The sequence below is a fragment of the Corvus hawaiiensis genome, chromosome 22, assembly GCF_020740725.1.
Source record: "Corvus hawaiiensis isolate bCorHaw1 chromosome 22, bCorHaw1.pri.cur, whole genome shotgun sequence".
NCBI classification, from domain to species: domain Eukaryota; kingdom Metazoa; phylum Chordata; class Aves; order Passeriformes; family Corvidae; genus Corvus; species Corvus hawaiiensis.
This window is the reverse complement of record NC_063234.1, coordinates 1,014,356-1,034,425: the sequence shown is the minus strand read 5'-3', so window position 1 is coordinate 1,034,425 and position 20,070 is coordinate 1,014,356. Positions and strand designations below refer to the sequence as shown.

Below are 20,070 nucleotides of genomic sequence, written 5' to 3'. Positions count from 1 at the left end.
CACCAAACAGGGCTCCCAGCTCACAGAGCAGCACACGAGAACCAAGGAATTGAAGCATCCCCAGAAATTACTCTGTCATTTACAGCCACCTCTCCAGTTCATTGGCAGTAAATGCCTTTGCAAAGGCTGATAAATTTGGCAGGTATCAGGCAAGTTTCCTCTAAGGTTACCTCACCAAAATCTTGCTCTCCTGAAGCACACTTTGCCCCTTCAGAGCAGTGCAAACCCCAGCCCAGCTCAGTGTCACCTCTCCACACCTCGAGTTGGGTCTGCAGCTGCAACACCAAAGGGCAACAAAGCCCCACTGCAGCAAACTCACTTTTTTCATTGTTTTCCCCACTCCTAAAGAAAGAACCCCTTGCTGTGGAACAGATTTCCACTGCAATGCCAAAACACAGCCACTGCCCAGGGTTTATAGAGGCTCTGAATTGATAAGCTGCTCTCTCCAGCCTAATGCTTCCTCCTCTCAAACACCATCTTTAAACACCACCCAGAGCAGCTCTTTTTCCTATAGAGCTTTTATTTGCTTGTAGAACATCTGTCTCCTTAAGGCCCCTTTCCTTGCTAGCTGCCTTTTATTCCTTTATTGGCATCACATGTCTCATCTGTCACACTGGACCTTTTTCCCTTAAAGGCACATGCAGCTGAGGAAGTCTGAAAAGGCTCTGACAAAAGCACATTCTGATCCAAACCATCATCCTCACAAAATCTTACTTGTCCCAAATTATGAGATGTTAGAGCTCCTTAACGAAACAGCTGAGATATTTTTAACATGGTCAAAAAACCTATTTTATCTTCTGACCTTCAGCTCAGAAATAGCTGCACTATTTTTTTTTTTTCAGTTTTCCAAAAAATTACTGCATAAAGCAAACCACCCCTACAATTTCAGCCTCCATATTTAAAGTTTGGCATCATATAACTAGCTGAAAACACGGTCTCTCAACAGAAGATGTTAAACAACTGCTGCTACTCCCAACTTCCAGCTCTGTCTATAATAATAACAAGCTTAAGTGACCAGGGCCTCAGCTGTTCATCTCATTCCATGTGCCAGAAATATGCAGCAGGGAGATTTGTTCTTCAATGGTTTCTGCTAAAGCAGGTGGCAAACCCCCTTTTTCTTCCAGAGCAGAACACAGATTTCAGGAGGGGACCCCCATGAACCTGCTCTCGCAGCTGCTGAGCCCAAACAGGCCCAGGGAGCTTCTGAGAGCCGAGCTTTGTCACCAGGCCATTCATGGGTTAAACACAGAGCTGTGGGATGCAGCACTGCTTCCCCTGAGCTGCTCGCTGAATGTGCTGTGTAGTCCTGTCACACGGAGCGGCGAAGGGACATCTCCAGACCCGGGCTATCTGTCCAGCTGGCCCGTTCAGATGCGTCACTGGTCCCCTCACCCAGTTTGGTTTGTTCAGTTGCATCCTTTGTGCTGTGCCTGTGATGGATCCCATGCTGGGTTCAGCATCACTCTGGACGCAGCCAGCCCAAAGCTGCATCAGCAGCATGGGTGGAATCACAAAGCACGGTGGGCGAGCAGCAGGGCTCGCTGCAGCCCCCTCCTCCCGAATCCGGACCCGGCTCCAGACAAACCGGGCTCGCACGGTGCCGCTCTGACCTCTGCAGTGCCTCGCAGGGGCTCTCACACGTGCTGCGGGAATAACGCCCGGAGCAGGTCGGCGGAAGCTGCAGAATCGAAATTATACTGTGAATAAAATTCAGAGTTATGTCACAGAAGCATGGAATGGGCTGGGCTGGAAAGGACCTTAAAGATCACCTGGCTCCAGCCTCCGCCATGGGCAGGACGTTCCTCTTGACCAGATTGCTCAAAATGTATATATATATATATCTCAAATATAATGCAAGGCTTGTGTTTGGTACAATTTCATCTCTCAGTTACCAGCCCCAGCAGGAAGCTGCCCCAGCTCTGTGCCCAGTTCTGCCAAGGTGGCTCAGTTTCCCCACCTGTAAAGCGGTGGGGGTAAAGTGTATCTACCTGTATTAAATAATTGGAGACCTTGGAGTGGAAAAGACAGCAGGAACGGTGTGTGTTGCCAAGGAATGTGATGCCATCCGTTCTGGAGTGCGGTTACAGCTGTTTAACAGTCCGAGTCTGCTTTACAGCTCCTTGCTGTTGCCACACACGTGCAAAGACACCTTTCCTCCGCTCCTCTCCTGTCTGCCTCTGATCACTCCGCCTGCCTTCACAAAGCCTGAGGTGCCTAAAAGCACTGTCAGGCTGATCTGAAACGCACCCCAGGAGGTTCACAAGATAATTCCTCCGTTCAGAAAGCACAGGACTGGAGCTGAGGGCACGCGTGTGGTTAGCAGGGGGATGCCAGAGTCATTTCAGGACACAAAGCAACGCAAGGGCTGTAGACAAATACACCTACAGATATAGGTATAAAATTAGAACAGCCACTCAGCTGGGGAAAGCAGATCATTTTTCTTTTAGAATGAATCACAGAATCATGAAATGGTTTGGGTTGGAGGGGTGCTTAAAGCTCATCTTGTTCCAACCCCCTGCCATGCGCAGGGACCCCTTCCACTCAGCCGGGTTGCTCATGCCACATCGAGCTTGGCCTGGAAGGTGACCAAAGCCCTGGTTTCGGTCAAGGTTTTGCTGTAATGGTGCATTCCGAACATTTCCAGCCCGGACACCCGGTGGAGAACGCACCACGCACCCATCCGGGGACACGCCTGATGCAACCCCCAGGCGGGAAAAGGGTGCGAGCCCCGTGTCCGGGCGCCTGCCCAGTGTTCAGACGCATTCCCAGCACCGGTGCCCAGCGGTGTCCGGGCGGGGTCCGTGTCCCCCCGGGGGGCTGTGTCCCTGTGTCCCTGTGTCCCTCTCAGCCCTGCAGGATTTTTCTCCCTCCCGAGCGCCGCCGCCCGGCACCAGCCGCCGCCAACCACAGAGTCTCGGCCGGGTGGGCGGGGCGCGGCGCGCGGCGGGCGGGGCGCTGTGTCGGGCCCGCCGCCGCCGGCGCGGTGCGGTGGGCGGGAGGTGAGCGGGGGGCGGCGGGGCCGGGGGTCAGCCCGGGCCGGGGAGGGGTCAGCTCGGACCGGGGAGGGGTCAGCTCAGGCCGGGGAGGGGTCAGCCCGGGCCGGGGAGGGGTCAGCCCGGGCCCCGCTCTGAGCTGCCCTGCGGCACCGCGCATCGGCCTCCCCGCTCCGGCACCGCGTGGGCGGCCGGAGCTCCGCGCGTGGCCGCGGGAGGGATGCGGGGCCGGAGCGGGGATGCGGGGACGGAGCGGGGGTGCTCCCGGCCCCCGGCGAGGGGGAGGCACGGACAGAGGTGTTTGGGGCAGCGGCAGCGCGGCGCAGCCCCGGTCCGCCCCCTCCCTGCGGGCACCGCCCGCTGCCGGCCCCGCTCAGCCCGCGCCTCCCCCACTGCCCTCGGCCCCGCTGCCGCGGTGCCCTCAGCCCCGCTGCCCGCAGCCCCGCTGCCCGCGGCCTCGATGCCCGGCCCGGCCTTCCCGGTGCGCGGGGCTGGCGGAGCTCCAGCGCCGGGCCCGGGTCCCTCCCGGTGTCCGGTCCCCTCCCGGTGCTCGGTCCCTCCCGGTGCTCGGGTCCCCTCCCGGTGCTCGGGTCCCTCCCGGTGCTCGGTCCCCTCCCGGTGTCCGGTCCCCTCCCGGTGTCCGGTCCCTTCCCGGTGCTCGGTCCCCTCCCGGTGCTCGGTCCCCTCCCGGTGCTCGGTCCCTCCCGGTGTCCGGTCCCCTCCCGGTGTCCAGTCCCCTCCCGGTGTCCGGTCCCTTCCCGGTGCTCGGTCCCCTCCCAGTGTCCGGTCCCCTCCCGGTGTCCGGTCCCTTCCCGGTGCTCGGTCCCCTCCCAGTGTCCGGTCCCCTCCCGGTGTCCGGTCCCCTCCCGGTGCTCGGTCCCCTCCCGGTGTCCGGTCCCCTCCCGGTGTCCGGTCCCCTCCCGGTGCTCGGTCCCCTCCCGGTGTCCGGTCCCTCCCGGTGCTCGGGGCTGTGGCAGCCGCTGTCACTCGTGAGCTCATCCCTCGGACTCCGCGCTGCCCACGCACTGGCGTGGCTTTCTCAGGGTCCCCCTGTCCTGCTTCTCCAGGGTTTTGGAAGCAGCTGCTGTCACGATGCCGGAGCACACGGAGTGAGGCTGAGTCAGAGCCAGAAGGGCCGAACACGAATTCGTGCATCTCTCAGCTTGCTCTTAATGCGAGTCTTCTCATTAAGCCTTGGACTTTTCCAGAAGCTGATGGTGAGATCATTGCTGCCCTAATGTTTGCATATGCAGAAGACCAGTATGGTTTGCCCAGTTCTCAAAGAATCTCAGAACCCTTTCCTTCGTGTGTTACCTGTGCAGAGTCCTGTGGGAGCCCCAGGCCATGCTGCATTTATCATAGAATCATAGAATATCCTCAGATGGAAGGGACCCACAAGGATCCTCAAAGTCCAGCTCTTTTGGCTGTGCATCTGGTAATTATTTTTAGTGGGGATACAACAGTAACAAAAAATACCTTTTGCATTTTTTCTATGAAGACCTGAAAGGAGTTCCTGTCAACCTGGAGCTCCAGTGGCTGTGCAAGGGAATGCACAGTCTGACTGCTGGGCTAAGCTCTTACATGTTTTATGTGGATCGGGCCCAGGAATTTTTTCCTGAAGCCTTACTTTTTTCTGGCTGGCTGGGGGATTTTTGGAGTATTGTTTTTTAATGTGAGCAGTGGTGATTCGCTGATATGAAAGCAGTAAACAAACACTGCTGCGTTTACTGAGCTTATTCTGTGCAGTGTAGCTCAATATTTTGCAATTGGGAGGGTTGTGAAACTGGCTCTCCGTTGGTTTGGGAATACACGTGACTGGCTGACTCTGCCAGGAAGTGCCTTGACTAATTCCCTCTTTTCCGTGGGTCTGGAGAAGCATGGCCCACCCAGACCCTCCCCATTCCTCAGGGGGTACCTGCTCCTGGCTGCAGCACAGCAGGGCTGCCCGGGCGCAGCGGGCAGTGTGTCAGAGGCCTCTGGTTCCTGGAACAAAGGTTGAAGAGTAAATACCACTTTATTGCTCTGAGAAACTTTGTCATCTGTGTTATAACCCCACAGCAGGGGGTGGGAAACCAAACAATCGTTTGTACTGCAGGCAAAGCCTCAGGAGCCACACTTGTGCCCCTTTGCAGCGCTGGTGGCTGGATTCCTTCAGTGGGTCTGTGGAGCTCAAATCGTGCAGAAGGAAGGGAGGGAGGGGAGAAAGCCACAACAGAGGGCTGGAGAGATGAGTTAAACTCGCAGACAGCATTATACCTTGTAGCTCTCTGGGAGCAGGAATTAGCACACATGCCTGTGCTTCACCTGCTCACAAACAGCAGCCAACAGCTTCAGCGCAGCCAGTGGGGCTGCACTGAGAGCTGGGATGTGCTGGGGCGTTGCTGGCTCAGGCACGTTTGCTTTTTCCTCTGTTGTCACTGGGTCTTTCCTCCCCTTTCCCAGGAAGGGAACGAGCTGCCTTATCTGTCCTGTTCACCTGACCATTGATCAGGGACACCCGGTCACAGGAGGAGGGAGATCTGCACTGGGAGAGGCTGTGCAGGAGAAGAATTTCCAGCTGCTTTTGCCACCGTGGTCTCTAAAGCTTCTGTGTTACAGGTGAGTCTGCTGGAGAGAGAGACACAAGACTTCTACAGACCAGTTCAAGCTGCAGACAGGGAGAGATATCCAGATGTTCCTTGTAATTATTTAGTTATCCTAATTTATTGACCAGAGCTCCAAGTTTTTAAAGAAGTTAATAACCTTGTGTGCTGCGAAGGCTCTGCTCCAACTAAACACAACTTCAGAGAATGGAATTAAGGGAAGGAGATAGCCAGTGTGAGAGCTCCTGAAATAATACCTGATGGAATGAGAACAGCACGGTGGTTTAGTCACTCCTGTAGGGGTGACTAAACCTCTCCTCAGTAGCATTACATCTCTTGAGCTGCAAAGTCATTGCTGTGTGTCTCAGTGTAAGCGCTAAATTTGTCTTTTCTCTTAAAAACAACTTTATTTTGAATAAGTAAGCGTGAACAAAGAGACTTTTTGTCCTGGCTGCAGTGGTTTGAATGGGCACTGAGTGGAGAAGGCCAGAACAGGATCTGCTCTTCAGTGGTGGAGGTTACAGGAGGCAGAACACAAACCCCAGGCTGTCACCTGGCCACAGACACAGCCACGGTGAGGCAGCATCTTGAGTGGCTCACATCAATCTGAGGACTAAACTTCTTCCCCAGAGTTGTTTTATCACACCAGTCTCCCAGTAGCCATTAGAACCCAGTTCAGTGGTGGTGCACGAGTCATTAAGTGGAAGGAGAAGAGCCTGGGACTGCCAGTGGTCATGTTTGTCCCTGAGCTGCTCTGACAATGTTGACATGAAGCCGTGCCAAGACAGCACAGCACTGTTTGAGCAAAGTCCCAAACAGGACGTTGGAAGCAGGATCCAGTGTGCAGGCACATGTGCTCAGTATGCAGGCACGTGTGTTCCTTTGTGGGCAGCTCTGAGATCTGTATGAAAATGGGTTTCAGATTCCCGGTGCAAAGCTGTGGAACTGTGCATGTGCTGCCCAAAGACCTTCAGCACACACTGCCTTCCACTTCTGGTGCAGTAGGAGGCTGCAGCCTTGTCGAGAACCCAAATTACTGCCTTGATTCAGATCCTGGAGGGGAGGAGAGGCTGTTGGGTGGAGGATCCAGGCAGGAGCCCCTGGCTCTTCAGCCAGGGGAAAGCAGGTACCTTGTGTTGTGTTCTGCAGCGCTACAACATGGATTGATTTTGGTTTTTATTCCTGATCTTTAGTGTTCCTGGCTCTACCTCTTCTCCCCAAGATGCTGGGAAGGGTCCTGTTCATGGTGTTGTTTGTGGGAGCCTTCCCATCCCCAGCTGAAGCATCCCAGGGCCACATCTCCGTGGTCTTGCTGGGAGCCACGGGTGATTTGGCCAAGAAGTATTTGTGGCAGGGTCTATTCCAGCTCTACATGGACCAAGTGAGCAGTGGCCACAGCTTCACATTCCATGGGGCTGCCCTGGCAGCGCTGGAGCCAGGGCAGAGGCTGATGTTTGACGTGCTGAAGAAGCTGTCCTGTCCCCCAGACGAGGCTCCCAACAGGTGTGCTGTGCTCAAGGACCAGTTCCTGAAGCTGAGCCAGTACCACCAGCTAAAGACTGCCGAAAACTACACAGCTCTGAGCAGAGAGATTGAGACCCTGCTTCGCCAGGAGGGGCTGAAGGAGGCTGGGAGGATCTTCTACTTCTCAGTGCCCCCGTTTGCCTACACAGAGATTGCCCGGCACATCAACAGCAGCTGCCGGCCCCCGGCCGGGGCCTGGCTGCGCGTGGTGCTGGAGAAGCCCTTTGGCCACGACCTGCAGTCGGCCCAGCAGCTGGCAGCAGAGCTGGCAGGCTTCTTCAGGGAGGAGGAGATGTACCGGGTGGACCATTACCTGGGCAAGCAGGTGAGCAGCACACAGCCCCTGCCAGGCTGAGGGGCTCAGTGCCTGGGAGACTCCTGGGGGTCAGTTCTGCATCTGATGAGAGTGTTGTTCCCCTCCCAAATCCAGGCAGAGCCTGTCAGTGTGATCCAGAGCCTCCATTTGCTCCTGGAATCCTGTCCTGTTTCTCTGTCCTGTGCTGCTGAGAGAGTAGAGGGAATATGCAGGCCAGAGCAGGGCTTCCTGCTGTTGGAGTGGTGAGGGTCCCTTCTGCAGAGCGGGGCCAGGGTGTAGGGCTGGGCTCTGTGTGCCTGGAGCAGAGATGCAGAACTCCTCTGGTGTCCTGCCCAAGGTCAGGGCTTTGGTTTCGCTGAGTAAGCAGCACCTGTCCTCTCACAGCTCCACATCTCATTACACACAGGGCTCTCTGCTTAGCCATGGCTTCTGAAAGCACGCCTTCATTTGATATGATAAGGAGCTGATGGGATGGTAGTTCTGTGGGATGCTTAGGGGGAGGTTTCTTCCTGCCCTGTGCTCCACTCTGGGCTGGAAGGATGTGGAGCTGCACTGCCCCAGAGGGAACGTGCTCAAGGACATGCCATCCTTGTGCCACAGGAATGTGATGTCACACTTTAAAGGCAGCCTGTTCAGCCACAGCACTGGACAGGTTTTACTGAGAAGTTGCATGTCCAGCTGCAAGGAGAGCATCTCCACTAAGAGGGGGGATTTCTTCTGTTTTGTTTTTGGGGGTTTATTTTGTCTCCCCAAAAGAGCAGATGTCTTTAGTGGTGTAAGCACCTGAACTGATGTATTTCAGCACTTCGGAACCTTGCTTTAGTCCCAGAATGGCCTGACTCAGCCCTTTGTCCTCTGACAGATACAAACTGAGTGCTCTGCAGTTTGTAGTTCAGCCTTTTCACATGAAACCTCAAAATGCCTCAGAAAGACCTTCAATGTCTGCTCTGGACAGTCACTGGTGACCCCAGTGTGCATCACTGCAGGCTTTCCTGCTGCTTTTCTCTTCTCTGACCCACTCTGCTCTGCTGCCTGTCTGCTGGATGGGGCAGTGAGGCAGAGGCACTGTGGGAATCTGCTGAGTTTTTATTGGGTCTTTGAATTTTTCCCTTTGCAGGCTGTAGCCCATATCCTGCCTTTTCGGGATCAGAACCGACAGTTTCTGGACCCAGTTTGGAACCAACATCATGTGGAAAGAGTGGAGATTGTCTTGAAGGAGACTGTGGATGCTAAAGGTTGGTGAGGCGAGTGTGCAGAGTGTGCAGGGTGAGTGAGGGGGAAGGAGAACTGGTAGGTTCATTCATTGTGGGGAGGTGGCCCTTGAGGTGGTACTGGTACAGAAATAAAAAAGGAACAGGTGAATGTTGTGTTGCTCCCTGGAAGCAGAGAGGGTCTGTCCTACACTTCCTGTGCTGACTTCCAGGTTGTGTTGCTGCCTCTGAGAAAAAATCCCTTTGCAGTTCATCTGGGAGCAGGGGCAGAACCCCCACCGTTTTCTGCTGCAGAGCTCTGGGGGCACTGCTGGCCTTTCTATGCTAATTCTTGGTAAACAGCACTAGATTTGGAACTGATGCAGTCTAAGGCCACTTCAGCTCAGTGCAGCAGTAATCTGGTTGTTGTAACAACAAGCCTTTTGTGTTGCTGTCCTGTCAGACACCAGGCTCACCCTGAGTGTGCCTTTGTGCTGTTCTTTGGGAGGTGCTCATGCATCTCCTGCCTGGATGTTTCGGGTCCCTGGGTCAGTCTGGGTTTGTGTGCCTGGTTCTTTCCCTGCCTCTCTGTAGTAGGAAGAGCACTGCAGAGACAGTCCCAGCCCGGAGTGGTAGCGTGGGTCTCCTGCTGAAGGACATGGCTGCACTGCCTCCCTGCAATGCTGCAGCATCCCCTCTGCAGTGCTCAGCACAAAGCTCCCAGCTGGGCTGCCACCCGCAGCACTTCTGGGCACGGCAGGTGCCCTGGGCTCTGCACCATCAGGATTGCTCCCCCACTCACTTTACCTCTGCCTCCCTCCCCCAGCCATCACCAACTCAATTAATGCAATTTTATCAAACTTGGAGAAGTCTTTGGTTTGGCAGCTCAGAGCTCATCTGAGCCTGTTTGTGGGAGAGGGATGCACTGCAGAGAGGTTCAGGGAGAACAGCATTGTCTGTGCACAGCCCCAGCTACTCCCTGTGCCCTCCCCTCTCTGAACAACTTGGTGATTTTTCATTTGATATCTTTTTTCCTCTGTGCAGCTTCAGCTGGCAGCCTGGCTCCCAGCAAGTCTGCAGCATTGATTCCATTAATGAGTGTGCCTTTGGATTAGAGCAGGGGAGATAAATTATCAGTCAATAGGGGAAGCCTGTGGTCGTGATGCAGCCTGCTCCTGGTGACACACAGCCTTGAGTCACTCCAGAAGTGCATTGTCCTTCTCCCACTGTTCCCACCTCATGAGAAGCCAGGCAGGGAAAGGGAAGCATGGCTTTGTGCACGAAATTTTGTCTCCAGAGGGTATGGCTCAGCCAGAGCCTTCTGAGGACAGGAAAACCATCTAGTCCTGCTACAAGCAGTGACAGCTTCCACTGGGACAGGTTGCCCAGAGCTCTGTCCAACCACACCTTGAACACATCCCGTGGTGGGACATCCACAGCTTCCCTGAGCTTGATTGCTTCAGGTTAATCGTTGGGTGGGGAGGAGAGGAGCTTGGAGCTATAATGCAGACAAGGGAAGCACATCACCTGAGCAGCATTTTGCCTCCTCACTGTGCCCAGGCCGCACCAGCTTCTACGAGCAGTACGGGGTCATCCGGGACGTGCTGCAGAACCACCTCACCGAGGCCCTCATGTTCCTGATCATGGAGCTCCCCGCCAACGTGAGCAGTGCCCACGAGGTGGTGCAGCACAAGCTGCAGGCGTTCCAGTCGCTGTGGGGCCTGGAGAGGAGCAGTGCCGTGCTGGGGCAGTACCAGGCCTACGACAGCCAGGTGCAGGAGGAGCTGCAGGAGGCACGGGGCTACGTCAGCACCACACCAACCTTTGCAGGTGAGAGTTTGGGCTGGGCCCTGGCAAGGGGAGCAGTCAGAGCTGAGGAGAGCAGGAGATGCGAGTCCTTGCGTGCAGTACCAGCTCCATGGCTCTGGACCTCACTGCTGACTCAGGGATGTGTCCAGGCATCCACTGACGTGGTAGCTGGGAGCTGGACAGGATAACGCTGTTGTCATGTCAGTTGACTAATGACCCAGGATTTCTGGGAGCTGAGGAGGGACAGTAATGGGCAGGTGATGGGGACCCCCGGGAGCGCCTGCTGTCCACGTGTGGGATGGTAGCTGGGATCTCTGTCGTTCCAGGAGTGCTGATCTGCAGCAACAGCCTGCGCTGGGAAGGGGTCCCCTTCCTCCTCACCTCCGGGAAGGCTCTGGATGAACGGGTGGGTTACGCCCGTGTGCTCTTCAAGAACAGGGCCTACTGCACTCAGAGTGGCGCTCTGAGGGATGCAGGGCACAGCCAATGTAAACCCAAACAGATCATCTTCCACTTCGGGCACGGTGCACTCAACACCCCTGCGGTGCTGGTGAGCAGGAACCTCTTCCAGCCTGTCATGCCCAAAGACAGTTGGAAAGAAGCAGAGGCTCGGTCAGACCTGCACGTCTTCGGACAGCCACTGTCTGATTTCTACATGTACAGCCCTGTGAAAGAGAGAGATGCATATTCTGTCCTCATCTCCCACATCTACCACGGCAGGAAGGATTTCTTCATCACCACGGAGAACCTGCTCGCCTCCTGGGCCTTCTGGACACCTCTGCTGGACAGCACCTCCCGCCAGCCCCCACGCCTCTACCCCGGGGGCGTGGAGAACCAGCACCTCCTGGACTTTGAGATGGTGAGCGGGGGAGTGGCGTTCACCCTGGCAGAGCCAGCGGAGCTGCTGAACCCCAGTGGGCAGATGCCAAGTGATTTCAGGGCAATCCAGTCCAAATTTCGGCAAAGTCCCCTGGTCTCAGCGTGGGCTGAGGACCTGATTTCCCAGCTGGCATCCGACATGGAGGAGGCAGCAGTGAGGAGCGTGGCTCGCTCTGGGCAGTTCCACCTGGCGCTGTCGGGCGGCTCCAGCCCCGTGGTGCTGTTCCAGCGGCTGGCAAGGCACCACTACGGCTTCCCCTGGAAGCACACTCACGTCTGGCTGGTGGACGAGCGCTGCGTGCCCCTGACCGACAGCGAGTCCAACTTCCTGGGCCTGCACAGGCACCTCCTGCAGCACGTCAGGGTGCCCTACTTCAACATCCACCCCATGCCCGTGCACCTCAACCGGCGCCTCTGCGTGGAGGAGGACAGGGGAGCAGAGCTCTATGCCAAGGACATCGTGGCCCTGGTGGCCAACGCCAGCTTTGACCTGGTGCTGCTGGGGATGGGCACGGACGGGCACACGGCCTCGCTCTTCCCCCGCGCCGAGAACGGCCTGGAAGGGGCTCCCACCGTGGTGCTGACCGAGAGCCCTGTCAAACCTCACCAGAGGATGAGCCTCAGCCTGCCCCTCATCAACAGGGCCAGGCAGGTGTTTGTCCTGGTTTTGGGGAAGGGCAAGCATGACATCACCACCCTGCTCAGCAGAGTGGGCCACGAGCCCAGGAAGTGGCCGATCTCAGGCGTCAGCCCCAGCTCTGGCCAGCTGGTCTGGTACGTGGATTATGAAGCTCTGCTTGGGTGATGCCTTCACAATGTCCCTCCTCCCTTGTCTGCGTGGCCTTGACACCCTGGATTCTCCTACACCGTGTCCACGTTCCTCTGCTGTCAGCAGCGGCTTCACCCCTGACACCTCCAACCTTCTGGGAGATCCGTGGCCTGCAGCACCTCTGACATTGAGCCTGGAGGAAGCTGGGCTCAGTGTCCAGGAGGAGCCAAGAGGAGCCAAGAGCCCAGAGCAGCATTTCTGGCTCTGCTCTGGGTTCTGACCGAGATTTTGGACAAATGACCTCACCTTGAAGTGCCTCAGTTTTGCTGTCAGGCCTTTGTGCTTACTGGCATGTAACTACCTCACAGGCACTACAGGAGACTTGTTAAATCAACTGCCTGCCAAATTCTTCTATGTAAATTTTATATAATTCTCAGGCTAAAAGACAACAATAACACATTCATCCCCTGCCCTGCTCAGTCTGGCTGGGCCAGAGTCGTTGTCTCAGTGAAATGATGGTTGTGTGCACATGGATCCGTAACCTTGTCCGTGCAGCCCGTCCCGTTGGGAGCCAGGCTCTGGCTGTGGCTGTGCTTTCCTGGGAGCACAGACACCCGCTGCCCTTTGTGGCAGGTGGCCCCTAACTGCTGACAGGGATTTGTGAGCTCGCTGCAGTCCTGAGCCTTTGCAAACTGCCCAGCAGCAGAGGCTGAGCCTGTGAGCAGTAATTAGCTGCGTTCATTAAGTGGATGGCTGATACCACGGGGGATGGGGAAGGAAGACAAACCACTTTTTAGGCTGTTAAAATAATGGGGACAGGGTGAGGAATATGGCAGCTCACAGAGCTGTTGTTTGCCAGCAGTGCAATAATTATTGAGGGAAAAGCTTGGTGCTCAGAGGAGTTGTTGGGTTTAGCTAGCAAAGAAATGTTTTCTTTAACTGTCTCAGTCTCTGAAATGAACTTTTCTCTCCTCAGAACAGAAACTTTCAGCATCATTTGGTGGCTTGTGAAGTTTCTGTGGGAGGCAGCTTTGTAAAGTGCACACACATCTGTCACTGCTGCACACGCTGAGGGAGCTGCAGGGTTGGCAGGAGGTGGTGGTGCTCTTTGAGCTCGTGGACACTGACTTAGGAGGGAGGGAATTTTCTCTGTGCACAGCCCTTGGGCACACGGGACTGGCAGATTCACCTCTGACAGGACAACAGAAAGTGCTCGTGGGAATGTACAGAAATTTATAGGAATGTACAGAAATTTATAGAGACGTGTGGTTCTTCTGCTCACAGGGAGCGTTGGAGACACCCAGTGTGCCCAGAGACCCCACTCTCCCTTTCCTAATTCTCTGACTTTCACCTTCCCAGAACGCTGCCATGCACAAGGGGTGTCCTCTGCTTCCAGGACATCCCCAAATGCTCTGATGGGTTATTTGCCTTTGAGGCAGTGCCTTACCTGGGCAGGTTTGCCAGCTGGCATGGCTGGTGTCCCCCTTTTGGGGGTGTTTGCTCTGGGTGTGCCCTGGTCACAGGCAGGGTTAACCCCCAGCTCCAAGCCCAGAGAGAGCAGCAGGAAGGGGAGCACTGCAGGCTCCCGTGGCCAGGAGCTCTCTGGAATAACTTTCTCTGTGGCTGTGTCCTGGCAGACACTGGCTCCAAAATCCACCACAGTGGTTGGAGCAGCTGTGCAGAGCAAGGTGGTTTAGGTCTGGTACGTCCATGAATTCAAACACCATTTCTTTTTAAACAGAAATGTCCACGTTAACTTCATTCCAGTTCTTTTCTGTTTGGTGTGAGGGAACAAGTTTTAATTAAAAATTGACCTATGTGAGAGTAACTATATTGTTATGAACACCGGAGTTTATTCCTGTCTCACAGGTGATTGTGGCATTGGAGTTTTCCTATTTTTGCACACTTTCTTGGCAATAATAATTGAAATAAACACTGAGAGGTTTATTTGCACTTTTTGAGTAAGCACATGGGTTTTTTCCCAGGGAGCTACTGTCTTTTCCAGCTGAAAATAGGGTTTATTTGTGAAGTCTCTATCTAGTGGGTCACCCCAAAATTCATCCTAGATTTTATTAAAATCCATTAAAAGTTTCCCCATGTTTTCCTTCGTGAATGGAGCTGTCTGGGTTGTTTGGGGGATTTTTTAGAACTGTGGGGGTTTTTTCACACAGACAATTCCTGTTAAACTCTTTAATACTTAGCATTTGCTAAATGAAAACCAAATATTTTGGAATATACAAAATTTATGACTGGAACGAGAGACTGGGTGGGAAAAAGGGTTAAATGAGCAACAAATCTGATGAGGAGGAATGGTAGCAATCCACTGGGCTGTAGGCCAAGGAACCAGGGCTATTTTTATTTTGGGAAAGTTATTAATAGAAGGTGTGCACCTTCTTGAGAGCTTGTATTAACCTTTCTTTGCAAAGGCAGCTCCATGGAGTGACTTCTTACACTCTGTTTCTCCTGTAAGTGATTATTGATACCAATTTTTATCAATTTTTTTAATGTCAAGTGCATTCCTACAATTCAGTGGTATGATTATTTATATGTCTTACGGAAAACTAGCGCTGGAAATAATTCATTTTTCACATCAACTTTTATAAATCAAATTGTAAAATCCTTTTTCCCATGAGTAAAGTTTTGTGATTCTTTTCATGTTGTTTAATGAATGAAGAATTATATTTATAAAAAATAAATAGTTTTTAATAATAAGTGTCTTTTAATTTCTTCCAGAGAGTTTTTCCCTGTCCTCCTGGTGAGTGAAGTTTTGGGGTTTTAGTTGTGCATAGTGGACAATGTCACTGCAGTATTAAATGTTCACTCTGACTCTTGCTTTTTTTTTTTTTTGGTGTCTCATCCAGACAAGGCCAGGACTTTTCAAAACAAGGAGCAGCCAAAGCCCTTTTAAGGTGAGAAGATGGAATCACCCAATGCTGTGCAGGGTCCTGGAATGGCCAGGCCTCAGGAAAGCCTCCCCTGATCCACATTTACTCCCTGAGTTGCATTTCCATGGATACTGTCACCATAGTGCAGAGCTGCTTAATAACACAGAGTTTATAGGAGTGCATTTTTAAGTGCAGTCTATCAATCTGTGAGCTGAGAGGCTGCAGTTGAAGTTCCAGCAGGAGCTGTGCTGTGACTCGGGCTGGCAGGGCCCTGTGGAAGGTCCCAGAGCTGAGTCCTGGCCTCCACTCCAGCTGATTCCCAAGCGCTCCTGCCCAGACCCAAAGGAAAATCCCACCTGACACCTTCATCCCACAGAGAGAGCAGGCACAGCGTGCCCGGGGAAGGGGAGGAGGAGCACAGCAGTTTCATCCCAGTGCCCCAGGGGAAGACTTCATTTTCCTGGCAAGGGGAGGATGGGAGGATTTAAATCAGATGCTTTCTTGCTGCAGTCCTGCTGATTCACAAGTGCTGGTTTCCCTGGCTGCAGCTGGAAGGGCTCTGCCCCTCACAGACCCGGTTTGCAGTGGATTCTTGGGCTGCTGCTGCTGCAGCAGGGCATTGATGTAGCGCCAGGGGTGTGGGGCTTTTCAGCGGCCAAACCCTCTCCAGATGCTTCAACAGTACCAGGAACAGTGAATGCCCCCCAAACACAGGGACCAGCGGCAGAGGTGGTAAAAGGAGCAAAACTTTCAGTGTCTAAACGCTTTTTTAAAACAAGTTTTTGGTGCCGTGCTCTGCTTCTGCTTTGTGCACAGCTCAGGGTGCTCCTTAGCAGGATTTGTACCTCCAGATGCATTGCCTGCCTTAGCAGGGATGTGGTTCATTGCCTTCCTCTCCCCGAAAAATGGGATTGAAAATGTGGCCATTGCCTAAAAAGGGGCAAGAGAGGAGAGGGAGCGGAGGGAGTGGTTTTGGATATTTGCCCGCATGAAGAAGGGAAACCTTGAGTCAGATGCTGGGGAAAAGGGCATCTTCACTCAGGGAAGAGGGAGGAAATGGGAGGAAGAGACCAAGCACTCTGCGTCTGTCTGAGGCGTGCACATCCCATTTGGGAATGTGCTTGTGGGATGGACCTGAGTGCTGCTAAAAAGCTTAATTCGGGAAAAGCGAAAAGTCTGCAGCACGAGGGAGGGGAAAAACCCAAGGGCGACGAGGATCCATCTGGCTGCCTGGGTCCCGCATCACCCCCGAGCCTTCTCGGGAGGGCGCTGGCAGCGGCACAGCTCCACGGCGAGCGTCCCGTGCCGGGGGAGCGGGGACACCTCCCCTGCGCTCCCAGCACGGGACATCGCTGCGGTGCCTTTCCGCGGCTCCTCCCTGCGAGCACCCCCAGGCACAGAGCAGCTCTGGAGACAGCTCTGCCAGCAGCAGAGGGTGCTGCTTGCCCGTGCTGCAGGAGCTGCTGGCAGCCGCTTTTCCCAGCCCTGTCCTGCCGGAGCAGCGTTTTCCAGAGGCCCAGACCAGCACAGCTGTGTCTGACACCAGCACGGATGGAGATGAGCCGGGGCTCCTGGGGCACGGCGAGCTCCCTGCCCAGCTGTTCTCCCGGGAGCTGCTGTTCCTGTATCGTCCTGGTTGCTACCATTTTCCATCCGTGGCCATCCATCAAGAAGGCAAGGAACTTATTTCTCTGCTTTCCCACTCCCAGTGGCCTCCCATGCCCAGGCTGGCACCATGTGCTCGTCTCCCCACAGGCACAGGTGGCACAAGCCGTGTGGGATGTGGCCTCTTCCCGCAGCTGCAGGACCCGTGTCAGCCAGTAAATCGCTGTGATTTCCAGGGGTGCTCCCCTCGTGGAGAGAGAGTCATGTACAGGTACCTCAGAGCTAACTGGGCAGTCAGCTGGGGATGTAAGGGTTGCTCTAAAAAGAACAGGGAGTAAATTCTGCATCCAAGTGCTCCCGTTACAAGAAGGGACTAAAAAGTAGATGACTACTACTTCTTTTTCCTGCAAAGTGCCCCATGGGGATGCTTCTTTATTCTCCTCCATCCCATTCTCTTTTACTCCCTTTTCCACCCCATCTTCCAGCTGAGGAGGGTTTGTTGATTGTCCTCTGAGCAGGCTTGGCAGGGTTTCTCCCTCGTGAGGCTGCTGTTTTCACAGCCTCTCTCTATCCTGCAGCACACTGGGTTACTTTGGCTTCGTGGCTACACATTACAGACGCTCATTGTTCACTATCTGTTGCATTGTCTCCCTCAATTCCCACAGGCACAGCCTGCATGCAGCACGTACATGTTTCCGGGCAGAGTGGTTGCTCTCTCTCTCCCTTGCTCTCCCCAGGGCACAGAGAGCTCCAGGCTTTCTGCCTGCCTGTCTCTGTACACCCCCTCCGAACGCAAGGCAATAGGATCCCCTTTGTCGCTGCAGTCCGCCAGCCTCCTGCTTCAAGGGCAGTGTCAGTCAGGCATAAAGCACATCCACAGAGTCTGTTCCAGCCTCAGAGTCCGTGCTGGGAGTCCAAAGGATTTTAATCTTTAACTTCAGACATTCAAAAGGGATGCAGTTTTCAGATGGTGGATGCTCATCCCCTTCCAGACCCCAGAGCTAATCTACAGTGCTGGATGCTGACCACAAGAAAGCAGGCATGCCAAGCCATTCCTCCTCCCACCTTCTTTTTAATAGTCTTAGCATAAATTCACAAGGATGGGAGCTGGAAAAGTCTCTGCTAATCCAGGCTCCATCCCCAGTCAGTTCTCCAAAAAGGCTGAGAGGGATTCCATTGCAGGCCATAAGCACTGGCCCTGGTCAGTCACCCCCCTCTGCCTCTGTTTGTCCTGTTGTTTGAGATGTAGGCAGTGTTCAAAGCGAGTGATTGAAGATCAGCAATTCCTGCTTCTTAAGGAAGCAAGAAAGTCAAATACTAAGGAAATAAAAGCAGACAAGATTCCATAGGAGCTGTGATCTCATCTGGCGAGAAGCCACCACAAAGCTGAGAAGTTCTGCTTCAGCACTTGTCACGTCTGGTTTCCTCCAGCTTCCCTGCTGCTCCCACACCTCCTCCACCCCACTTCTCCTCTTGCTGTAAAGAGCAGGGGTCTCTCTTGGAGCAGGAAACCCTTGCTCACCTGGAACCAGCACACAAGAAAATGCAGGACTGAGTAGCTCTCAGAGAAGCTCACCCCCAAGGCTTGGCCAACTGTCCAAGAACTGAAGAGTATCCTGCAGAAAAAGCTTGAAGGGGGAGACTTTCACAACACACATTGCAGAAGAACTTCTGCTGAAATTAGTGGGGAAAAGGGACTTAAATATGAGCAGGACCAGGTCAAAGCGATGTAGTTTTGAAAAAGCTACCCAAATATGTATCTATTTGACATAAACCCTCCTATTTCTATTTTGCAGGGTGTGAAAGAACATATTTGTGCTGTATCTACAATCTCCCCGGTGTTTCTGGTCAGCTAGAGTAATAAATTTAATCTGATGCAAATGTGTTTTTTTAATGGACCACAGTGGCTGGCATAGAGCAACTATTCCCCAGGGACATCAAAATATGCCCAAGAAATTAGTGCCTCAGTCCTGCAAAGATATGAATGCACATATGAACAACTTCACACACATGCAGTGTCCCATGGAGTTCAGCAGAATTTTTCCCCTTTATTGGCTGAAGTCCTCTTCAGGGATTTTTTGATTCTGTGGCCTGAAAAGGGTGAGGAGGAGAGGAGTATTCGGCAGGGTAGCTGCCTGCCTTGGCCCTCACACCACATTCATTCCTTCTGACATTTTCTGTCAGCTCAGTGGGTTCCGCACTGGACCCTGCCCTGTTATTTGTCACTGAATGCCCTGCTGTGACCACCTCGCTGCAGAAATAACCCAGCAGTGGTTCCTACAGTCCCCTGGGGACCACACAATTTCATTTCATCCCATGTGCAGCTGCAGGGGTTTTTTTTATCTTCTAAGAACTGGTGTAACTACATTGTAAATCAATGCATGGCCCATGAAATGTGTCAAAAAGTCTGTTGAGCTCTCAGCAGAATATAACTTCTTCTTCCCCAGAGATCCAGCACACAAATGCACCCAGGAACTGCCTTCCTCACTACTCACTACGCACTCCCTACGAGGAGCACAGCCAGGGGAAAAAGGGCTGAGTATCCTGCCCAATTAAAATGTAGGTAAGGAAAAGGCACTCACATATTTATGGGTGAACCTTGTTTGAATGAGGTCCCTGTGCTGGAAATGGAGTTCAGCCGACGAAAGCAAAGTCCTCTGGAAGCAGAGGCACAAAAATGAGGGCACATGAATTAACTGTGCTCTTTTTTCACGTGTGCCCCAAGACCATCAGTGATGAGAAATGTCAAGACCATGTCAGTGTCCAATCCCTAAAAACAGTAACTCCAGCAGCATGCAGGGGCATTCATTCCACACTGACTCAGATGGCAGACTGCCAGCTCCTGAATCACTCACACCACTTCCTGCACCTCTTAGGTGGTCCTTGGAGGTATCCCATGCAATATGGCTTGCTGAATTTATGACAATCCACGGGTTTGCAGCTTGAGCAGTACTGCTAAAAACAACTCTTTTTGTCTGGAAATGCTGAAAAATTAGTCATCTCAAAGGGACCCTACCGGGTCAGATTTGTCCAGAGAGTTGTTTTTTGAATGAAGACTGAAATGAAGAGAATTGTACTTCCCTGGTTCATTTCGGTAAACAAATGAGTCTTTAAAAAGCAAACAGACATTCCCTGGAGTGATTGAAACATCACAGAATCAATCAGGTTGGAAAAGACCTCTGAGATCATCGAGTCCATGCTGTGACATAACGCCACCGTGTCAACTGGAGCACGGTACAAAGTGCCACGGCCGGGCACTCCTTAAACACCTCCGGGCACGGACACTCCGCCACCTCCCTGGGCAGCCCCTTCCTGATCCCCTTTTATGTGAAAAAACGCGGAACTCTGTGTCGGTGTGCGGCCACCGAGGATGCGACCCACAGCGACCGCACCGTGCGCGGAGATCCCCAGCGCCACGGCCGGGACTCGCCGCTGTTTTCCGCGTGGCAGAACAGCACTAAAGCAGCCCAGATCTCACCCAGAAACGGGGCCGGGCAGCGGGGCCGGGCAGCGGGGCC

The 20,070-nt window shown here is 53.7% G+C and overlaps 1 protein-coding gene across 3 annotated transcripts; it reads left to right on the top strand.

The window, feature by feature from the left end:
* Positions 1 to 2,961: 2,961 nt before the first annotated feature.
* Positions 2,962 to 14,715, top strand: H6PD (hexose-6-phosphate dehydrogenase/glucose 1-dehydrogenase). Of its 3 annotated transcripts, none has more exons than XM_048326475.1 (7): positions 2,962 to 2,999; positions 4,061 to 4,210; positions 5,436 to 5,591; positions 6,769 to 7,424; positions 8,533 to 8,650; positions 10,166 to 10,435; positions 10,741 to 14,715. In XM_048326475.1, the coding sequence occupies exons 4-7, from the start codon at positions 6,798 to 6,800 to the stop codon at positions 12,096 to 12,098; spliced, it is 2,373 nt and encodes a 790-aa protein (XP_048182432.1). In that variant the 5' UTR covers positions 2,962 to 2,999; positions 4,061 to 4,210; positions 5,436 to 5,591; positions 6,769 to 6,797; the 3' UTR covers positions 12,099 to 14,715. The 3 variants fall into 3 exon arrangements, with proteins under 3 accessions (XP_048182432.1, XP_048182433.1, XP_048182431.1); XM_048326476.1 differs by lacking the exon at positions 2,962 to 2,999 and adding an exon at positions 4,316 to 4,428 and having other exon boundaries at positions 3,892 to 4,210; XM_048326474.1 differs by lacking the exon at positions 2,962 to 2,999 and having other exon boundaries at positions 3,892 to 4,210.
* Positions 14,716 to 20,070: the final 5,355 nt, after the last annotated feature.